The sequence below is a fragment of the Molossus molossus genome, unplaced genomic scaffold, assembly GCF_014108415.1.
Source record: "Molossus molossus isolate mMolMol1 unplaced genomic scaffold, mMolMol1.p scaffold_m16_p_21, whole genome shotgun sequence".
In the NCBI taxonomy this organism is placed as follows: domain Eukaryota; kingdom Metazoa; phylum Chordata; class Mammalia; order Chiroptera; family Molossidae; genus Molossus; species Molossus molossus.
In genome coordinates this window covers 24,297,381-24,316,045 of record NW_023425357.1, presented here as the reverse complement: position 1 = coordinate 24,316,045, position 18,665 = coordinate 24,297,381, and the positions used below count along the sequence as shown (strand labels likewise).

General features: G+C 54.0%; 1 protein-coding gene across 1 annotated transcript in view; it reads left to right on the top strand.

The window, feature by feature from the left end:
- The window catches only part of LOC118639029 (c-Maf inducing protein), a 250,187-nt gene that overhangs the window by 151,457 nt on the left and 80,065 nt on the right, over nucleotides 1-18,665 (top strand). The window contains exon 3 of the mRNA XM_036275195.1: nucleotides 13,415-13,465. Within this exon, the coding sequence (XP_036131088.1) occupies nucleotides 13,415-13,465 (51 nt within the window). The remainder of the gene's footprint in view (nucleotides 1-13,414; nucleotides 13,466-18,665) is intronic.

Below are 18,665 nucleotides of genomic sequence, written 5' to 3'. Positions count from 1 at the left end.
GCACACAGATCGAGCTCCTACTGCACGCTTGCCAGTTTAGGAGCTTTACACATTGTACTTTTATTTCTCTTAACAAACCTGAAAAATGGGTTTTCTGATCTCCATTTTACAGATGAGGAAACTGAGGCACACACGTACAGTTGTTAGGCCTTAAAAGGCTGTAAGGAGCAAGTAAGCAGCAGATGTCGCCTTTTGCTCTACTTTGAGTGAGGAGGTTTCTTCTTGTTGATCTAAATCTTTTGAGACTTTGATGGAAGTATGAGCTGTGCCCTTGGAAAAGCGTGCATTTTGTGTGTATTGGTCAGGACTGTTTGTTGGAAGTGATGCAAACAATATTCAAACTATCTGAGGAAAAAGAGAATTTGATGCTGTAACTGTGTTGAAGTAACTAGAAAGTCTGAGAGAGGACTTCAGGCATAGCTGGATCCAGGAGTTAAATGTTATTAATATTTAGTGCCTCTCTGTCCATCATCTGGCTCTGCTTCATTGTCAGGCAGGGTCTCTCCATGTAGTGGGAAAGATGAACTTCTGGCAGCCTCAAGTTACATTCTTGGAGCTTGTCATCCTTAAAAATGTAAAAGCCCATTTTCCTCCAGTATTTTCGGTAAAATCTCATGGAAGATTCTAATTGGTTCTGCTATAGCTCCTTGCACCCCAAGGAATGCCCTGCCTGGGTTACATGCCCACCCTTGACCTCAGGCAGCTGTGTACTCTGGTAGCCCAATCAGAACCCCATAGACTTGGAGAGTTGGGTCCACCGAAAAAGGAATCGTGGCAGAAAAAAACAACATGGCTGCTGCAGTACTTACATGTGACGCGTTCTCTATCGTTTTGGGGAGAGTCGCCCAGTTTCTAAGTCAGAAGCCCTCGTTCAGAGAGCGTGCACTCCCTCATCACTGGGGGAGCAGTCTGCCAAGGCCTTTCTCTTAGGGGCATCTTCTTTCTAACTCTGTCAGTCCAGTGAGACCGGCTCTGAGCCCAAAGGGATGCTCCCTAAAACCCGTTTCATAAGTGGCATGCGCTTAGGCCGCTGCGCTCAACAAGATGAGTTAACAGCTAAGCATCCTTTAGAAACATGCTGTTATTTACTGTCATCTCTTGGAGGACACCAAAACCATGCCTGTCTGTCTAGTGAGTCTACAAAAGAGGTGGTCAGTTTCAGCCCCCTTGGGCTGGGAAGAGCAGTGGTGGAAGATGAAGGAGGCCATGGCAGGATTCCATGAGGAGCTGAGAGAAGACAGGTGCTGAGAAAATCCCGTTTGAATCACAGAGCACTGAGCTGGCCTGTCCCCTGTGCTGGGGGATGAAGGTGAATAAGCCTCCTTGGCTCCATTGTTGAAGAACTCCTGGGCCCTCTGGGGAGACAGAGCCATAAACAAATGACTGCAGAGATAACAGCTGAAATAGAGGCCTGCCCCAGAGGGCTGGGATCCCAGAGCACCGAGTGACTCACTCAGCCTAGGGGTGCAGGAATGGCAACATTAAAGCTGGGCATTGAGGGATGAATAGGAGTGTGCCAGGACGGGAGGCAAACACTCTGGGCAGAGGGAACTCAGGAGTAAAGCATGAATTTAGGGGAGAGAGTATTTGCTACCTTGCAGGACAGGGGGTAGTAGGGGTGATTCAGGGCTCCATGGTTCTCGAGCTGTTCAGTCATAGCCATATCATCGAAGTCTTGTTTGCTGAATGAAGAGCTATGGCTGTATTTTGAAGGCAGTAGAGAGCCATTGAAAGCTCCTAAGGGGTAAGGGGGACAATAGAGGGATCAGTCCCATTGCATGGCAGAGGGGGCTGGATATGTGAGTGCCAGAGGGCAACAGGAGAGGGGGAAACCCTTTAAATAGTCCAGCTAGAGAAAGGCCCTGAACCCCCATCTCCCTGGGTACAGTGGTCACTACTACACCAGTAGGAGCAGCAGGGGTCCTTATTGCTTCTGGAGCTGGAGGGGGCAGCAGTACCCCCTCAAGGAAGTACCCTGAGGGTCACTTGCTCAGGGCATAGAGGGACAGTGAGGTCTGGAGGGGTGTGGGTCACTGGGCAGTGCCTGGAATATCCCTTTAACAGAGGTTGTGGCTGCAGGCCGGCTATGATGACTCGCCTGGCTGGGGCTGCACCAGGCAGTGGCCTCAAGCAGAGCCCTCCCCGCTGTGCTGACAGACGGCAGACCTGCGGCTGCTCCAGCATCCCCCTTGCTCACTGCCCTCCCCATCCCGCTGCAGTGGACCGTGCAGCCGGCACAGCCCCGTAGCCAGAGGCTGGAGCAGGAGAGCGGGAAAGGGGGTGCAGGGGAAGGGGAGGAGAAAACAGCTCATGGGATTCAGAGCTGGACTCGGCTAGAACAAGGGAAGCAGACGCACTCCACCCCGTCACCCAGGGGAGCCCAGGTGGGTGCACCTTACCCCTGCCTGCCTTGGCCTCTCTTGCTTCTACCTTGCTTCCGGCTTACTGTCCCCCTCCTGCCCTCCTTCCTGTGATTCGTGGATATGTGGTTTCTTGTTATGTAAATGGGTTCCGAGTCATCTTGAAGATAGGCTCCATCTTGAGGGGCTCCGTTTGGTTATGGGGTGGCCGGGAGCCCCTGGAGCCCCAGGATGGGGGCCTGAGGTGCAGGGCAGGGTGCTCCTCATCTGCTGTTGTGACAGTCAGTGGGATTTTTTGCTTTGAGCTTCTCTCCATGTACGTGAAGGACCCAGAGTCATAGCATGACAGAGCAGCCTTCCCTGCTCGGGGTGGAAGGGAGGCCCGAGAGGCAGCCAGGGAGCCCAGGGGCAGGGCTGGCTCAAAGAGCTTCATCTGGCCACTCTGGTCGTCAGAATGTGACAGTGCCTTCAACGGCGCTGTCCCTACAGATGCCAGTAACCACACAGGATTGTTTGCATTAAACTTAGTTTCCTAAATCAAATTAAGAATGCAGTTCGTTGATCAACTAGGCACATTTTGAGTGCTCAATAGCCACATGTAGTTAGTGGTCGCTGTATTGGACAGGGCAGATAAGAACATTGCCATCGCCACCCAGAGTTTTGGTGGACAGGCTGGGCTGCAGAACTTTTCATTTTGACCCGTGCTCCAGGCACCCGGCGCCCCCTGCTCCCAGGGGGACTAGCTCGGACGGTTCCACAGTGCTACCATCCCTGCATCCCTGAACAGGGTCCCATCCTGCTGCCCGTGGCACGGCTATTCTGGAGTAGGGGCCATGTCAGGGCTTGCGGGGTCCCCACCCTAGCCCACCTCTCCCCTTTCTCAGGTTCTCCGTATTCGTGTGTGTCTGTTGTCCCGTCTCTCTGATATTTTTTCTCTATGTCTGCCTCGCCTCTCCTCCCCTCCCTTCCCCTTCTCTCTCTCTATCTCTTGCTCTGTTTCCTGATCTTGTAGTTTCTTTTTCTCTGGAATCTTTCTCCAGCGGCCTCTCTCCACCCTAGCCCTTCTCTCTGAATGAACTCTCTCTGTGTCTCTCTCCTCTCTCCATTCCTCTAGCCTCTCTGCCCCTCTCCCAAGGGACCGCCTTACAAAGCTGCTTTGTTGGAATTTGAATCGGTGCTTCACTCAGTCCTCGGGGAGCTGACCTGTCTGAGGTCCAGGAAGGTTAAGAGATGCTCTTAGGCAAATGTGCCTTCTTCACCGCTCAGGGATACCAAGCAATCTGCCAGCAGGTTGAGTTGCCAGACAGAGGCACCAGCCTTCCAGCCTGGGTCCCACTGATGTGTTTCTGATGCTTGGTGATTTTCAGCGTGAGCTCCTAGTGCATGCTGTTAGAATCCCTGGTGCAGCCGGACCTGTCTGTCCTCCCCCCAGGCCCTCTCTGCTGGTCTTCCACTGCCCGGAGGGAGCTGCTTACGCACAAACAGCCCGGGAAGCATCGCTGGGTGCGGCCGCGGTGGGGTGGCCGGCAGATCACCTTCGGGGATTTCTGCCTTGCAGTTGGGTTTCCGCTTATCCGAGGGAAGGAGACAGGGCCCATGGCTCCTAAAAGAAGGCTGCGGGCGGAACAAGCCCAAGGAGAGCCTCCTTCCCCGAGAGCTCCTGCTTCCTTCCCGAGCGGTTTCCGAGACCCACTCTTCTCCCAGACGGATGTTCCAGAAAGTCCCCCAGGAGGCCGGGCAGCTGTTTACCCCAAACATGGCAGCAGGGGCAGGGGCAGGGTGGGTTCCCTTCTTACTGGAAGCTGGAGAGAAAGACCTTTCCGGTCTGAAGATCACGTGCTGTTTTCTCCCTAAGAAGCTGGGCTGGGGAAGAAGGACTCGGGAACAGCTTCCCCAACCCCCCAAGTACACCCTTGGCTGTTTTCTCACCTCTTGAGACAATAAAACAATGAGAGAGAACTTGGCAACTTTTGAAGAGGAAATTAAGCAGAATTTGCCTGGAACAGGGCCCTTTTAGTCTTTGAAAGATTTATCACTGGGAGTAGTGGCGCCGGCGCTGGTCTGAACAGGCCTGCATCTTCTAGGACCTCTTTCCTGTGCTCGAACCGCATCTCCTCTGAGTAACCCTCAGAACTCTTCGCCCGGCCAGCGTGGCTTAGAGGGTTGTCATCCCATGGACTGAGAGGCCCCGGTTCAATTCCCGGGCAAGGCACATGCCCGGGTTGCTGGCTCGATCCTCAGTAGGGGGTGTGCAGGAGGCAGCCGATCAGTGTTTCTCTGTCACGTTGATGTTTCTGTCTCTCTCTCCCTTTCTCTCTCTTTAAAAAGAAAAATCCCTGAGCTGCGTTCTGTGTCCCAGGGGCCCGGGACGTCCCAACTCAGCCGCCTGCACGGCACTATTGGGACTCTGCAGAAACTCACCCTCTCCCCCAGGCCGGTGCAGCCCAGTCCTCTCCCTCCCCTTGGCAGGCACTCAGCTGCCTGCGCAGCGATTCTGGATGTCCCCCAGCAGCCTGTTTTCTTTAAAACTAGGCAAGCCAAAGGAGGAAACAGTTCCTGGCCCACCCTTGTTGCAACCTCTGACTCCGTCAGCGAGAGGATGCCGTGGCTGCCCCACGAGCCACCTCCCCTCTTCTGGGAGAAAGTTCTGGCCCACCCTCTTGTTTGCCAGGTGGGGCTTCCTGGTGAGTGGAACAGGTGCCAAGTCCTTCCTCCTCCCGCATCACTAGCATAATAGTTTCAGATTCCCCAGCCCAGTTCCTGGAGCCCAGCGGCGTCCAGGTGTGGCACTCTCTCTCGTGGTGGGGTGGACAGTAGAGAGCAGGCTGTGGGGTCACTGAGTCCCAGCCCAGCTCTATCTGTGTAACCTCGGACAGCAGGGATAACCTCTCTGGCCCTCTAATTTATCTGTGAACTGGACCCATAATACTGGACCCTGGATGTGACAAGGATTAGCAATATTACATGTAAAATACTTAGCACTGTACCTGATAACATACATAGTAAGTATTCAGGAAAAAAACTGCCATGATTATTTCTAGAGCCTTAGTCAAATACAGCTTGGGAAAGAACATCAAGGCTGAATAGTTCTTTTGAAATTCTATTACACATGGCACTTCTTCAACACGGAGAATGCATTCATCCATCCATCTGCCCACCTCCATTTACTTGTCCATCCATTCATCCATCCTCCCATCCTTCTACCTATTCATCTATCCGTCTACCCACTCATCTATGCATCCATCCATCCATCCATCCACCCACCCATCCATTTATTTGTCTATCCATTCATCCATCCATCCATCCATCCATCCATCCATCCATCCATCCATCCTTCTACCCATTCATCTATCCATCCACCCACCCACCCATGTACTCATCTATTCATTCATTCATTCATTCATTCATTCATTCATTCAACAAGTGAGCCAGTCTTTCATTTAACAAAGATTTTTCTGGCTTTTGTGGACATAGTGGTGAATAAGTCTGACATGGTCCTTGACCTTACAGAGCCCACAGCCTGGAGAGGAAGAAGAATAAAGAAATAAACAACCACAGGATAATGGGATATGTTAGATGAGGTGTCATCACCTAATGGGTTGGGGATGGTGAGGGGCAAGCCCCCACTAAGACAGGTGTTCTGGAGAATTGACATTTCGGGTGAGACCTAAAGGGTAAATAATCAGCAGGCAGTGAGGGAAGGGTGAAGGCGGAGTGGTGGTGGGATGTACACTCTGTGTGAAAGCCAGACCAAAAAAAAACAAAACGAAGCAAGCCAGGTTATGCTGGGTTATGCTACAGTGACAAGCAGCCCCAGATTCTAAGTGGCTTAAAACAGCAAAGGATTATTTCTCACTCATGCTGCATGTCCATGGTGGGTCAGCTGGGAGCTTGGCTGGCATAGCACACACCATCTGGAACGTTTCTGGCTACCAGGGCAGCGGAAGGTACCCTACTAAATAGTGCACTGGCTCATAAAGACTTCCACTGGAAGTGACACAGGCCACGTCAGCTCGTGTTTCACTGGCCAAAGCAAGTCACCTGGCTGGAAGGGAGCTGAGAACACTGGGGAAGGACACTGATGAGACCACAGCAAGTCTGTGCCTTAGATTCCTCGTCAGAAACTTGTCAGGAGAGGAAAGGTTGGGTTAGAGTCAAGTCCTTAACCTGTGATCCATGTAATCTGAAATTGCCTACACAGTTGTGTGTATCTGTGTGTGTGTGTGTGTGTGTGTGTGTAGTGTACAAATGCGTACATTACTTAGGTGTGAGTCCATAGCTTGTTTCAGGTTCTCAGAGGGTTTTAGGTTCTCATAAACCCCCAAAGAACAGAATCCCTGGACTGAATGATCCTTGAAACCCCTTCGCGCCTCTGGCTCAGAGAGCCTCATTCCTTGCAATGGACAAATGCACTGGCTCGTAGGAGCAGCCAGTCTAGAGGCAAGGAGGGAGGCCGGCCGCCTGTCTTCCAGGTTGTGCTGGGGAATAATGAGCCGCTGGGTGGGTTGGGAGACATTTGCTCCTGGGGGAGGAGGCACCGGAGAGCTGGGTGGGGTGACTGTTCCCCGGCCAGCATCTTCACGCTTTGCTTTATGGGTAATTATTTCATTTTGTGAACTTTTTAGCCCCAGCCTCACTGGGGAGGATGCAGTTCATCCTACTGACCCCTGCCTCCTTTGCAGGGCTGGGGTAAGGGCGGTCTGTGATTGGCAAGTGGTAGGAAGAAGTGCAGGGAAGTGGAGGAGGATGGGTGGTCCTGGCCGAGGCATCAGGGAAGGTGAGAGGTTTCTAAAGCAGAGAAGGGTGGGCACATGCCAGATGAGGAGCGGTGGGCACTGCGGGTGATGGGTCAGACTCCTGCGTGGGCAGCAGGGCCCTACCACCCATCTGAGCCTCGGTTTCCTCATCTGTGAGATGGCAGGATGCACGTCTTCACCTCATGATGAGGTGTGTAAGGCATTTTGCATGATGCCTGGTCAGGAGCATCAGGCTGCTGTTACTGACTCGCAGGGTCTTGGTCAGTCCCCACGCAGAGAGCAGGCTTCCTGTGCCCGTGTTACAGATGAGAGGTACGAAATCACAGACGTTTTCAGTTGGGATCCACAAATCACTCTGCTGAGCCCAAACCTGCCCTCTTTCCAGATGGCCATGCTCACCTCCTAGGGTTGAGAAAGTCACAGGGAGGATCCAACTGGCAGAAGCTGGGTGTGGCTGGGCAGTGGGCTTCACACTCTCCCCCAAGAGGAAAAATTTGGGAAACTCAGGTGGTTCTGCCTGAAGGTTAGGCTGGGGCGGAGGTGACAAAGGCAGGCAAGATGCTGGTCAGTGTCATTGAAGAGACGCTCCACCCCTATAGACAGCGAGTGCCCCTGTGAAGGCAGACACAGCAGACCAACTGGGCAGACAGGCAGCAGAGGAAATGTGTTGAGCAGGGCCAGAATCACCTAGTGTGTGAGCTCGGACCTGGGGATGCCAGGAGGGCTCGTGGTATGACCAGGGGCAGCTGAGGCTCTGAGAGCTGGCTGGGTTCTTCCAGAGAAACAGGTGCAGGGAAAATGCATCAGAACATCCGCTTCTGAGGTTGAAGAAGGAACCAGTGGGGCCATGTGATCCATCCGGACTCTTGGATGCAAGCAGCTGAATTTGGGTGCAGGTTGTCTCAAGCAGGGAAGGAATATACTGGAAGGATTGATGGGGGCCTGGAGAGCAGGCTTAGGAAGTGGACTGGAGCTGCAGCAGGTGGGGGACCACGTTCCAGTCCAGGAACGTCTTCACAGGAGGGCACACCCCTTGCTTTGTGATGAAGACTCACACCTCTCACCTGGACGTCATGTTGTTCAAGACCCAGAGTCCTAGGCAAGAGTTTCTAATTGACCCAGCCAGATACCCTGCTCACACACCACCAAGGGAGGGGCTGGGAGGCCCCCTAACGGGGGCTTACATGTTGAGGAAGCCCCCAGGATGGGAAGGGGCTGTGCCAATCATGGGGAGACGGGGGATCTGGTTGCCCAGACAGAAGAAGGGTCACCATCTACCACCTCCCACGACTTGCATCGTGCTCTTGTTTGTGTGCAACCAGCCCTGATGGTACCCATATGCTGATCAGCGCTGGGAATTTGGGGTAAGACCCTGCCCTCCGGGGGCTCGCACTCCACTCACCAGTCATTCATGCAGCAGGGCTGGCCTGTCACCTGATGCCCAAGGGCCTGGGGGCCCGTGGCACAGAATAGGGAGGGATGAAGGTCCCCTTTTCTTCTCTCGCTTCTCCATCTTTCTCTCTTCCTTTTTGTCTTCACTTGGTCATTCAGTCTAGCCAGTGACAGCTTCGGGCACTGCCCAGGCCTACCGTGGACCCTCAGAACCAATGGGACAACCCTCATCAACACTAAACCAACCTGGCCATACCTCCCAGATTCATTTCCTTCCACTGCCGTGACAGAGGACCACATGTTTAGTGGTTAAAGCGACACAGATGTATCGTCTGCAGTTCTGGAGGCCAGAAGTCCAACAGGGTCGCACTGGGCTCTAATCAAGGTGTTGGCAGGGCTGGTGCCTTCTGGAGGCTCTAGAGGAGGGTCCGTTCCATTGCCCTTTCCAGCTTCTAGAGGCCACCAGCATCCCTCGGTTTGTGTGGCCACATCACTCCAACCTCTCTTCCATCTGTGACACTGACCGTCCGCCTCCCTCTTACAAGGACCCTTGTGATCACATTGGCTCACTCAAGTAATCCAGAATAACCTTCCCATATCAAGATCTTTTTTTTAACTTATCTTTATTGCTGAATGTATTACAGATGTTTCTCATTTCCCCCCACTGACCCCCTCCTCCCCACTCCTGCCCCCCTCCTGCCTTTCCCTATACTGTTGTCTGTATCCATTGGTTATGCATATATGCATATAAGTTCTTTTAGTTTATTTCTTCCCACCCCCCAACCCCCTTCCCTTTGAGGTTTGTCAGTCTAACAACCAATTTGTTCTTCTTAATCCCTTCACCTTTTTCACCCATTCCCCCAAGCCCCTCCCATCTGGCAACCAACAAAATGTTCTCTGTATCTATGAGAATGTTTCTGTTCTGCCTGTTCATTTTGTTTGTAGATTCAACTGTCGATAGATATGTATTCATTGCCATTTTGTTTGTTTATATTTTTTCTTTTCAAAAAGACACTTCATCATTTCATATAACAACGGTTTGATGGTGATGAACTCCTTTAGCTTTTTCTTATCTGGGAAACTCCTTATATGGCCATTGATTCTAAATGACAGCTTTGCAGGATAGAGTAATCCTGGTTGTAGGTTCTTGCTTTTCATCACTCTGAATATTTCTTGCCACTCCCTCTGGCCTGCAATTTTCTTCTGAGAAATCAGCTGACCGTCTTATGGGAACTCCCTTGTAGGTAACTAACTGCTTTTCTCTTGCTGCTTTTAAGAGTCTCTCTTTGTCTTGAACCTTTTGCATTTTGATGATGATGTGTCTTGGTGTGGGCCTCTTTGGGTTCATCTTGTTTGGGACTCTCTATGCTTCCTGGACTTGTATGTCTGTTTCCTTCACCAAATTAGGAAAGTTTTCTGCCATTATTGTTTCAAATAGGTTTTCAATTTCTTGTTCTCACTCTTCTCCTCTGGCACCCCCAAGATGTGAATGTTGACATGCTTGAAGTTGTCCCAGAGGCTCCTTACACCGTCCTCATTTTTTTGGATTCTTTTTTCTTTTTGCTGTTCTAATTGGGTGTTTTTTGTTTCCTTATATTCCAAATCGATGGTTTGCTTCTTGGCTTTACCTACTCTACTATTGAATCTGTGTAAATTACTCTCCTTCATTTCTGACTGGTCCTTTTTTATGCTCTTGAGGCCCTCACTAAGTTCCCTGAAGTTCTCACTAAGTTCATTGAGCATCCTTATAAGCAGTGTTTTGTACTCAGCATCTGTTAGGTTGCTTATCTCCATTTCACTTAATTCTTTTTCTTCAGTTTTGTTCTGTTCTTTCACCTGGGACCTGTTTCTTTGTCTCCTCATTCTGGCTGCCTCCTGTGCCTGCTTCTGTGTATTACTTAAGGAAAGATATGGGGCTGAGACCAGATGCTTCTTGTTTGAAAGAATTTAGGAAAACCTGAAGCTGGATCCAAGACAGGCCAATCCTATGGTAAAGCAACAGGCAGCAGCTTGGGTGGGGCGGGGCCTCAGGGAATCACCAGGGCGGGGCTACCAGTGTGAGCCAGGTTGCTGGAGTCCCAGATACGGCTGTCGCCCCAGGGAAGGGCTCTCCAAAGGAACAAAGGCCTCTGACAGCACGTTTGTCCCGGAGAAAGCCCCCTCTCCAGCCCTCGCTCCAGTGCCAAACAGCTCAGTTCTTCCCTGTATGTCTCTGGTGCCCCTCGAGCTGCCTCCCCTCCAAGCTTAGAGGGAGAGAGTCCGATAAGTCCGTGCGTGGGCCCTTTAGGGAGCTGCCTGGGGCTCCAGCTGCCTCGGCCTCCCTGAGCCTCAGTTCCCGCTCGTTTTCCAGCCAGAAGTTATGGAGACTTCTCTTCCTGGCACTGGAACCCTGAGTGGGGCGCCTGGTGTGGGACGGAGACCCCTCAGTCCTCAGGAAGGACCTTCCCAGCCGAGGTGTCCTCCTGATTTTTATCCGCCACACGTGGGTGTGGGACCAGCCTGTCACCCTCCACCCCTCCTACCAGTCTCGATGCAGCTTCTTCTTTAATTCCGTAGTTGTAGGACTTCCACTGAGCTTGATTTCAGGCGGTTTTGAATTATGGTTGTTATGTAGTTTAGTTGTAACTTTGATGTGGTTGTGGGAGGACGTGATACTATGCTTACCTGTGCAGCCTCCTTGACCGGAAGTCTCATCTCAAGATCTTTAACTGAATCACATCTGCAGAACTCCTTGGCCCCCTAAGGCGTCATCCTCATAAGGGATTAGGATGTGGACCATCTTTGGGGGTTTTTACTTGGCCTACCACACCTGCCCCCTTCTCTGGCCACCAGAGTGTATTAAAAAGCCGAAAGATAGCTGTACCAGGAGGGTGCCGGAGACACTCACACTGGCTTGTACTGGCTTCTGAGGGTCTATTGGGTGCCTCCCTGGTCTAGGGACGGAATCAGCCAGGGTGGCATCATTCACAGCACAGAAGTCGCCAGACGCTTGATCACTGTGTCTGTTTAGCTTTCTCATCCCGGAGAGCCTGTTGTTACACATGTATCAGCACAGCGCCGGCCGCGGCTGCCACCGATCACGGCTGTCCACGGAGGGTTTGCACGTGCCGGGCCTGCACGGAGCATTTCACACAGATCGTCTCTTGTTGGGGTCCTGACACTGCTCTCCCTGAGCATGGGGTGTGTTTTGTTATCCTAATGAACAAGAATTGGCCGGAGACCACAGAGCTAGGTCGGCACTGACAGGAGGTGACCCACCACAGACCCTGTGGGGTACTGCTGGTCCCTGCAGCAGACTCCCATTGGGTCCCCTCCTCCCAGTCAGGTGTCACAGGCTTTCTGTCATGAGGGGACTTGAACCCCGGTCTGTTGGAGACTCAGCCACCACAGACGTCCCTGCATCTCACAGGGTGAAGCCCATTTGCTCCCCGCTCAGGGCGTGGTGAGTCTGCTGCCCAGGGTTCGTACGGGTCTCCAAGCCCGATTCCCCGCTGCACTGGCCATTTGTTCAGATTCTACCCTGGACAGAGCAGCTGATGTTTCCATGGTGATTAGGGTGAGGAGGTGGGGAGACCCAAAGTTGTACACGCTTGTGTATGCATGTGGGGGGCGGACAAAAGGTGGGCTTCCGAGTTTAGAGGGAGGCTCTGGCCTTTGTCACTGTCCCTCGACCATCAGGGTCAGGGTCGCATGGTGCAGGGCTGTGGGGTCAGGTGGGGCTGGGGGCTGCATTTCTGCCCTTGGGGGTGGTCAATGGACAACTTGGACTGCCACGACGCTGGTTCACAGCATGAGTGCAGCCTCCTGACTTCCAGCCCTGGCCCCACAGCTGCTGCATGTGAGCCCGTGGGAAAGTCTGTGATCTGCCAAGCCTCGGTTTCCTCATCTGTACTCTAGGGACTTGCAGGGACTCAGTGAGCCAGTCCATGCGTAGGGCTCAGTGCTGGGTCTGGCGTGCAGTAACCATGCCCTAAATGATGCTCTCACCACCAGCAAATCTGTTCAAACCGGGGCTGAGCGCAGCGATGCGGATCAGAGTCGGCAGGGCCTCCCTCAGGCCACGTCTTATTTGAGAGGAGTTGATGATGGTGATGGTAACAGTAACAGTGGCTGCGGTTCTGTTTGACCCCCTGCTGTGTGCTTCAAGATGCTTTACTGGTGTCATTCTCAGTCCTCCTGACGTTTCTGCGGGGTCGGTGTCATTTTCCCCGCTTTACAGATGAGAACATTGAGGCTGCGGTGCCCAGGGCCTCTGAGCTAGGATGGTGTGGATCAGGAAGATGTTGCCCTCGGCCCACGGTCAACGCTGGCTGCCTTCCTTTCTGCGGGTGGCAGGAGGCACAGTGGTCAAACCCACAGGCGGGAAGACAGGCTGCGGGCTGGAGTGTGCTTGGTTGATGTAATATCTGAGGGTCTCAGTTTTCTCCCTGTGAAATGGGCATCGTGTCACCCACCTCGCAGAGCTGTTGTGTGGGCCAATGACAGAATGTGTGGGTGATAACCGCCAGGTGCCTGAGCAGCGCTTGGTGCAAAGGAGGCACCCAGACAGCTCCCACCGTCGTCATTCTGCCACCTGCCACTTTCCCCTTCATCTGGGCCCCCCGTGATCCTGAATACAAGTCCAGACACGTGTGCAGTTGAAGTTCTCCCGGCCACCAGTGTCTGCAGCCACTCCTACCCAGCAAAATAAGCATACGAGGTCACGAGGTCTTATTTCAGAACAGTCACCCTGGTTATCACTTCTATTTTGGTTTTGTGTCCAAAGGGTTCAGCTTGTGAATCCCTGTCACAAGGTTGTTGGGGTCACAGAGCGGAGCCTGTCGGACAGACAGGCTGGGCTCGTGTGCTGGCCTGTGAAATGCTGCGTCTGTGACCAGACCTCGCGTCCTGTTCTTCTCGTTGCAGGCTGCCAACAGCTACCTGCGGGACCAGTGGTTCCATTCTCTGCAGTGGAAGGTAAGTCCCGACTCGGGTGCTCCTTGGTTTGCGCCTCTGTCTGGCCTCCGCACTGCTGTGCCCAGAGGCATGAAGGCAGATCTCTCCTCCCCTGCCCCGTGGGCCCTCGGCTCTGCCCATAGCCTTCCAGTGGTGCACCTGTCCCCACAAGGATGTAGGGCCGCTTGCTCTCCGAGCAGGGCTGCCCGAGGGGCTGGGGAGGCAGGACTGCAGGGGCTCCCCATGCTGTCTGGAAAGTAACTTCCAAAGGCGGCACCAAAGGTCAGTTTACCAGAGATTCGGGAGCCCAGCTGCGTTCCCATGAGGGACCCGGTTCTCCGTCCTAATGTCCCCGTTCTAGCTCTGCGTAGGTGGTCCAGAGCCTTCCTCACAGAGGGAAATTAGTCCTCTCCTGGTCACCTTCAAAATGCAGGGGCCAGATCAGCTGAGGAGGGTCCCCCAGCCCTCTGGGGAGTCCTCGCCCTGCTCTGTGGCTCAGGCAGCTTCCCCTCGGGCCCCGCCTCCCTGTCGCTCTGCCTTCTGGTTTTCTAGTTTAGAACAAGCTGTGACGGGCCGTAGGCACGGAGCCAGCAGGGTATGGCTGGAATGACCGGCGCATGTCCTGAGCTGTCATCTGTACTGTAAGCTGGAGAGCCACGAGGGCGAGCGGCTGGCCCGGTGCAGGGTTTAAGGCCATGTGCCATCTCGGGATGACCAAGGGAACTCAGAATTCCTCTCGTGCCTCTGGAGGGGCTGTCGTCACAGCCAGGTGGAGGACGGAAATACAACCCCGGAAAATTACATTCCTGGTCCCAAAGAGGGCCCCTCCTCTCCGTTCCCCCGACAGCTGCGGGTCCTCTGGCCTTGCTGCTGGGGGACAGTCTCAGGCTGGGCGTGCGTCCCCAGGAGGGGCTGGAAGGGGAAGGACCGGCTCGCCGAGCCCTGCGGGGTGCGGGGCTTGCAGCTAGGCCCGTCCTGTCCCCCCCTCGCCTCCGCCTTGCAGCTGATCATCACCCTGCTCCCATTTCACGTATGGGGAAGGTGGGGCTAGCCCGGAGCCCCGCTCCTCGCCTTCGGAAGGGCCTGGGGCCGGGTTCAAACCTCCATTTCCCCATACCTGCGTGTCCGGATGTAGGTGGGAAGCCCCGGTGGCAGCTGAAAGGGAGTCAACGGGCACTGCTGGCAGTTCCAGTCCCGGGGAGGTGGTCCCGCAGGCCTGGTCCTCTGCCGCCAGGTGCCCAGCACAGGCAGGACCCGCGGCAGGACCTGTGGGGCCGCTGGGGCTAGATGCCAGGGCAGGCAAGAGTGAGGGAAGGACCAGGGATGGCGGTGGTCAGGGGCTCTCTGGAGGCGGAGGCCGTTTGCCTGGCACAGTCCCCCCCTTTGTCCTCTGTGCGTGTTTCCCATGTGGGCCCTCTCTAAGTGGTCGCCTTGCTTTTCCTGGCTCAGGGCAGCGCAGAGAGTACCTGGCAGGCTGGGGAAACGCCTCAGTGGATAGGGGGCCGAGATCAGTGTCCAGGGCAGGGCTGTCTTCAGTGGGGTTCCACAGAGCTCTGCTTTCTGCCCTGCCCTGGACAACATATTTTTCAACAGTGATGATTTATGTCAACACCTAAAAGGCAGGGCTTGTGAAATTTGTGAATATTACGCAGCTACAAGGGATGAGGGATGGTGGGCGTAGAAAGTTGGATCTCAGGAGCCTGACTGGCTGGAAAGAGGATCTGAAAGTGACAAGCTTGAAACGCACACATTCCCACGTCAACGATGGCGTGTGGTGTTCAGGCAGTTGATTGAACAAGTACAGAATTCGGGGTCCATGGGCTTCTGGCAGGTCTCACGAAGGCCTGGATGTCTGTGCTCCGTTTTGGTGGTGGTTGGTTTGTTTATGGTAGTTAAATTTAATCAGTTATTTAAAGAAGAAGGAAGAAAGAAACCCAAGTCAGAGTGTCAAAGAACCAGCGAGCATCTGGCCATGTGTGCCCCTTTTGCCAGGGCATGGTGGGTGACGACTTTTGTTCTCACTGTATAGCATGTGATTGTGTCTCAGGATGTGTAAGATGCTGGTTGTTTCTTTAGACAAGTAGTTCTCAACCTTCCTAATGCCACGACCCTTTAATACAGTTCCTCATGTTGTGGTGACCCCAACACTAAAATTATTTTCGTTGCTACTTCATAACTGTAATTTTGCTACTGTTATGTTTTAGGCGACCCCTGTGAAAGGGTCATTCAACACCCAAAGGGACAGTTGTGTGTCGTCCCCCCCCCACTTTAGGTACGCTGCCACCAGGTGGCAGTGGAATCTGTGTCAGCAACTTGATTTCATTCCTGCAGCCCTTTGCCACCCGGTTTTGGTGAGACTGGAAGAGGCGTGGTCTCCTTCGTTTAAATGGCAATGAAACAGGCATTTTGGAAGCACTGCCGGCTGGTAAAGTCAACTTAGAGTCCTGGATTCAAGTCCTGGTTCTGTAGCTTACTCTTCCTGTGGTCTGCACAGATTCTAGCAAGTGCTCGCTCATTCAGATGCAGTGACTGAGAACCCACAACGTACCAAGCATGGCTGGGTGCTTTCCTGATGGCTGTCCTTCAGCAAATGAGGGAGCCGAGAGGCTCAGAGAGGGCTAGTGACTTGCCTGTAGTCACACAGCGGATTTCAGTACAGATCTGTAAGTCTATCCAGCCTTCTGCTTAATCCAGCTGTGCCTGAGCTTTGGACTCTGCAGCCCACTCAGGATGTGTCCTGCTTCTCTTGATACGGCCACTCCACTTCATTTTGACAGTCAACCATTTGGGTTTTTTCTTTTCTTTCCTCTTTGTTTCCCTATATCTTTAACTGAAAAATAAAAATCAGTAGAACATCAAAATTAAGGTCTTTAGAAATCCTACAACCGCCCTGGCTGCTTTGGCTCAGCGGTTCGAGCGTCGGCCTGCGGTCCAGAGAAATCCTACAACCTCAGCTTGAGTTTTTGAATTTTCGAAAATGTTGTTTTTGGCTTCTCCCTACACCAGTCTGTATTTGCATGTTGTAGCTGCAGTTCACAGAGAATACATTCTTCCCTTTGTAAAGACTGTCCCCTCTGAATCCTGTGTTCCCACTGGTTCGTTTTCATCAGGTTGTCCTGGTATCTCTTGGGCATCCTCAACAGGGGTGGTTGCTCCCAAGGAGGCCAGAACTGGTTGGTTAAGTTATTACAGTAGTATGTGGCTGTCCAAAGTTCGGCCCTGTCCAACCGAATCTCATTTTTTAGTATTTAAATTCAAAGGCAGGAGGGCATGTGGGGTCCGGGGATGTCTAAATGGCTCCTTAGGGGGCAGCGAGGCAGGAAGGTGGGGAAGAGCCGCTGGGCATCTGCCTTACACTGTGCTGCGAGGTGAGCCCAGAGCAGGCAGAGCGGCCACGTGTGCTCTTGCCCATCTCGCCCCATCCGCCCAGCAGCCCCGCTGTTCTGATGGCCGCGCTCAGAGCTCCAGGTGTTCTCGTGCCCTCACCTGCCGTCCGTCACCAGCCATTTGGGGTGTTTCCTCAGCACGGGCACTGTGTTTTGAGCATCATCTCATCTCAGTGTGAGGAAATTTGAGTTACTTGCTCCAGGCCACTCGAAAGGGACGTGGGTATGACCCACAGCGTCCCAGCCCCCAGGACTCCCTTCTGGCCGCTGTGCTCTGCCTCCCAGCCTCCCAGCCTCGGAGCCCTGCAGGACAAGCAGCATCGCTGGTCCCCGGAAGGAGGTGCAGTGAGGTTACTCTGGGCGGCGTGATGGCAGCTCCGGCCCTCCCAGCATCCACCGGAGCAGAGCACGCTGCCCCCCATCTCCTTGGGGAGGCCAGCCTGTTTGGTTTGGGTGGCTCAGCCCCTGGGGCCAATTCCTGGGGGTAGGGCAGCATAAACAGTTGTACTGAGTTAATGAGGCCTCACTTCTGACTCAGATGCACCCTGGAGACCAGGTCCTGTGGAGACAGGCCGGTCCGTGTGTTGAGGGGACCAGCCTTTGTGTACAGGGCCATGAGGAGACAGGCCGGTCCGTGTGTACAAGGCCATGAGGGGACCAGCCTTTGTGTACAGGGCCATGAGGGGACAGGCCTGTCTGTGTACAAGGCCATGAGGGGACAGCCTGGTTTGTGTGACAAGGCCAAGCGTGTGTTCCAGGCTGTGAGGCCAGGGTGTGTGCAAAGCTGTGAGAAGACCAGCCTGTGTCTCTATCCAGGGTTCGAGGGGAGAGGCCCAGGTATAGACAGCTGTGAGGGGACACAGGCCGTGAGGGGACAGTCCTGTCTGTGTACACGGGGCTGTGAGGGGACAGGTCTGTCCATGTTAAAGACCATGAGGGGACAGCCTGGTTTGTGTGACAAGCCAAGAATGAGTTCCTTGTGAGGGCAGGGTGTGTGTGTGTGCAAAGCTGTGGGGAAACTGTCCTGTTTCTGTGTTCAGGGTTCGAGGCAACAGGCCCTGACTGCCCGCGGGTAGGAGACAGGCACCAAGCCGATAGAGGGACCCCAAGAAGCGAGGTACACCTGCTCCGCACCGCCGCCGGCTCAGCCCTTCTGGTGCTCCGGCTCTGAAAAACCCTTTTCACTTCCGACAGGGGTTCTTCAGCCCGTAGCCCGACAGCCTTGGAAGCTGAACTGATTCTGTCCCCTGGGAGGTCCCAGAACAGTCCCAGGGGCTGAGCCCGAGTGCCGGGACGAGGAGCAGACCGCGTGAGACGGGCTGGCCCTCGGCTGCCAGGCAGAGGAATGCGCTCGGCTCTGGGAAAATCCCAGCCCGGGTTTGCGTCCCTCTGGCCATCTGCCTGGGCCACGCTGCCTCCTCCCGAGCGGGGTTTCCCAAGCCTCTGGGACAGCCACAGCCTTGCGTCACCCGTCCGGGGCTCTGTCCCTCTACTGTGCAGAGTAGGGGGATGAAAAAGAATGTGGGGTTCGTGTGTGAGAGTGTGTGTGTGAGTGTGAACGGGTGATCGTGTTAGGAGTGCATTGGAGTGTGTTTATTTGGGCCTCAGTTTTCTCCTCTGTGCAATGGGGATAATACTAGTACCTGCTCACTGGGTCCATTGTAAGGATGGGCTGCCCTGTTATTTGTGAAGCATTTTGAAAGGAGCCCGCAGGAGCCAGGGCTGTGGGCCCATCATTGCACGCATCCTTGGTGTGTGTCCTGTGCGTGGGCGGGTGGGAGCAGCCCCTTCCCAGCCGTCCTGTGTCCCCGCATGGGGGGAAGTCTGTCCTGAGG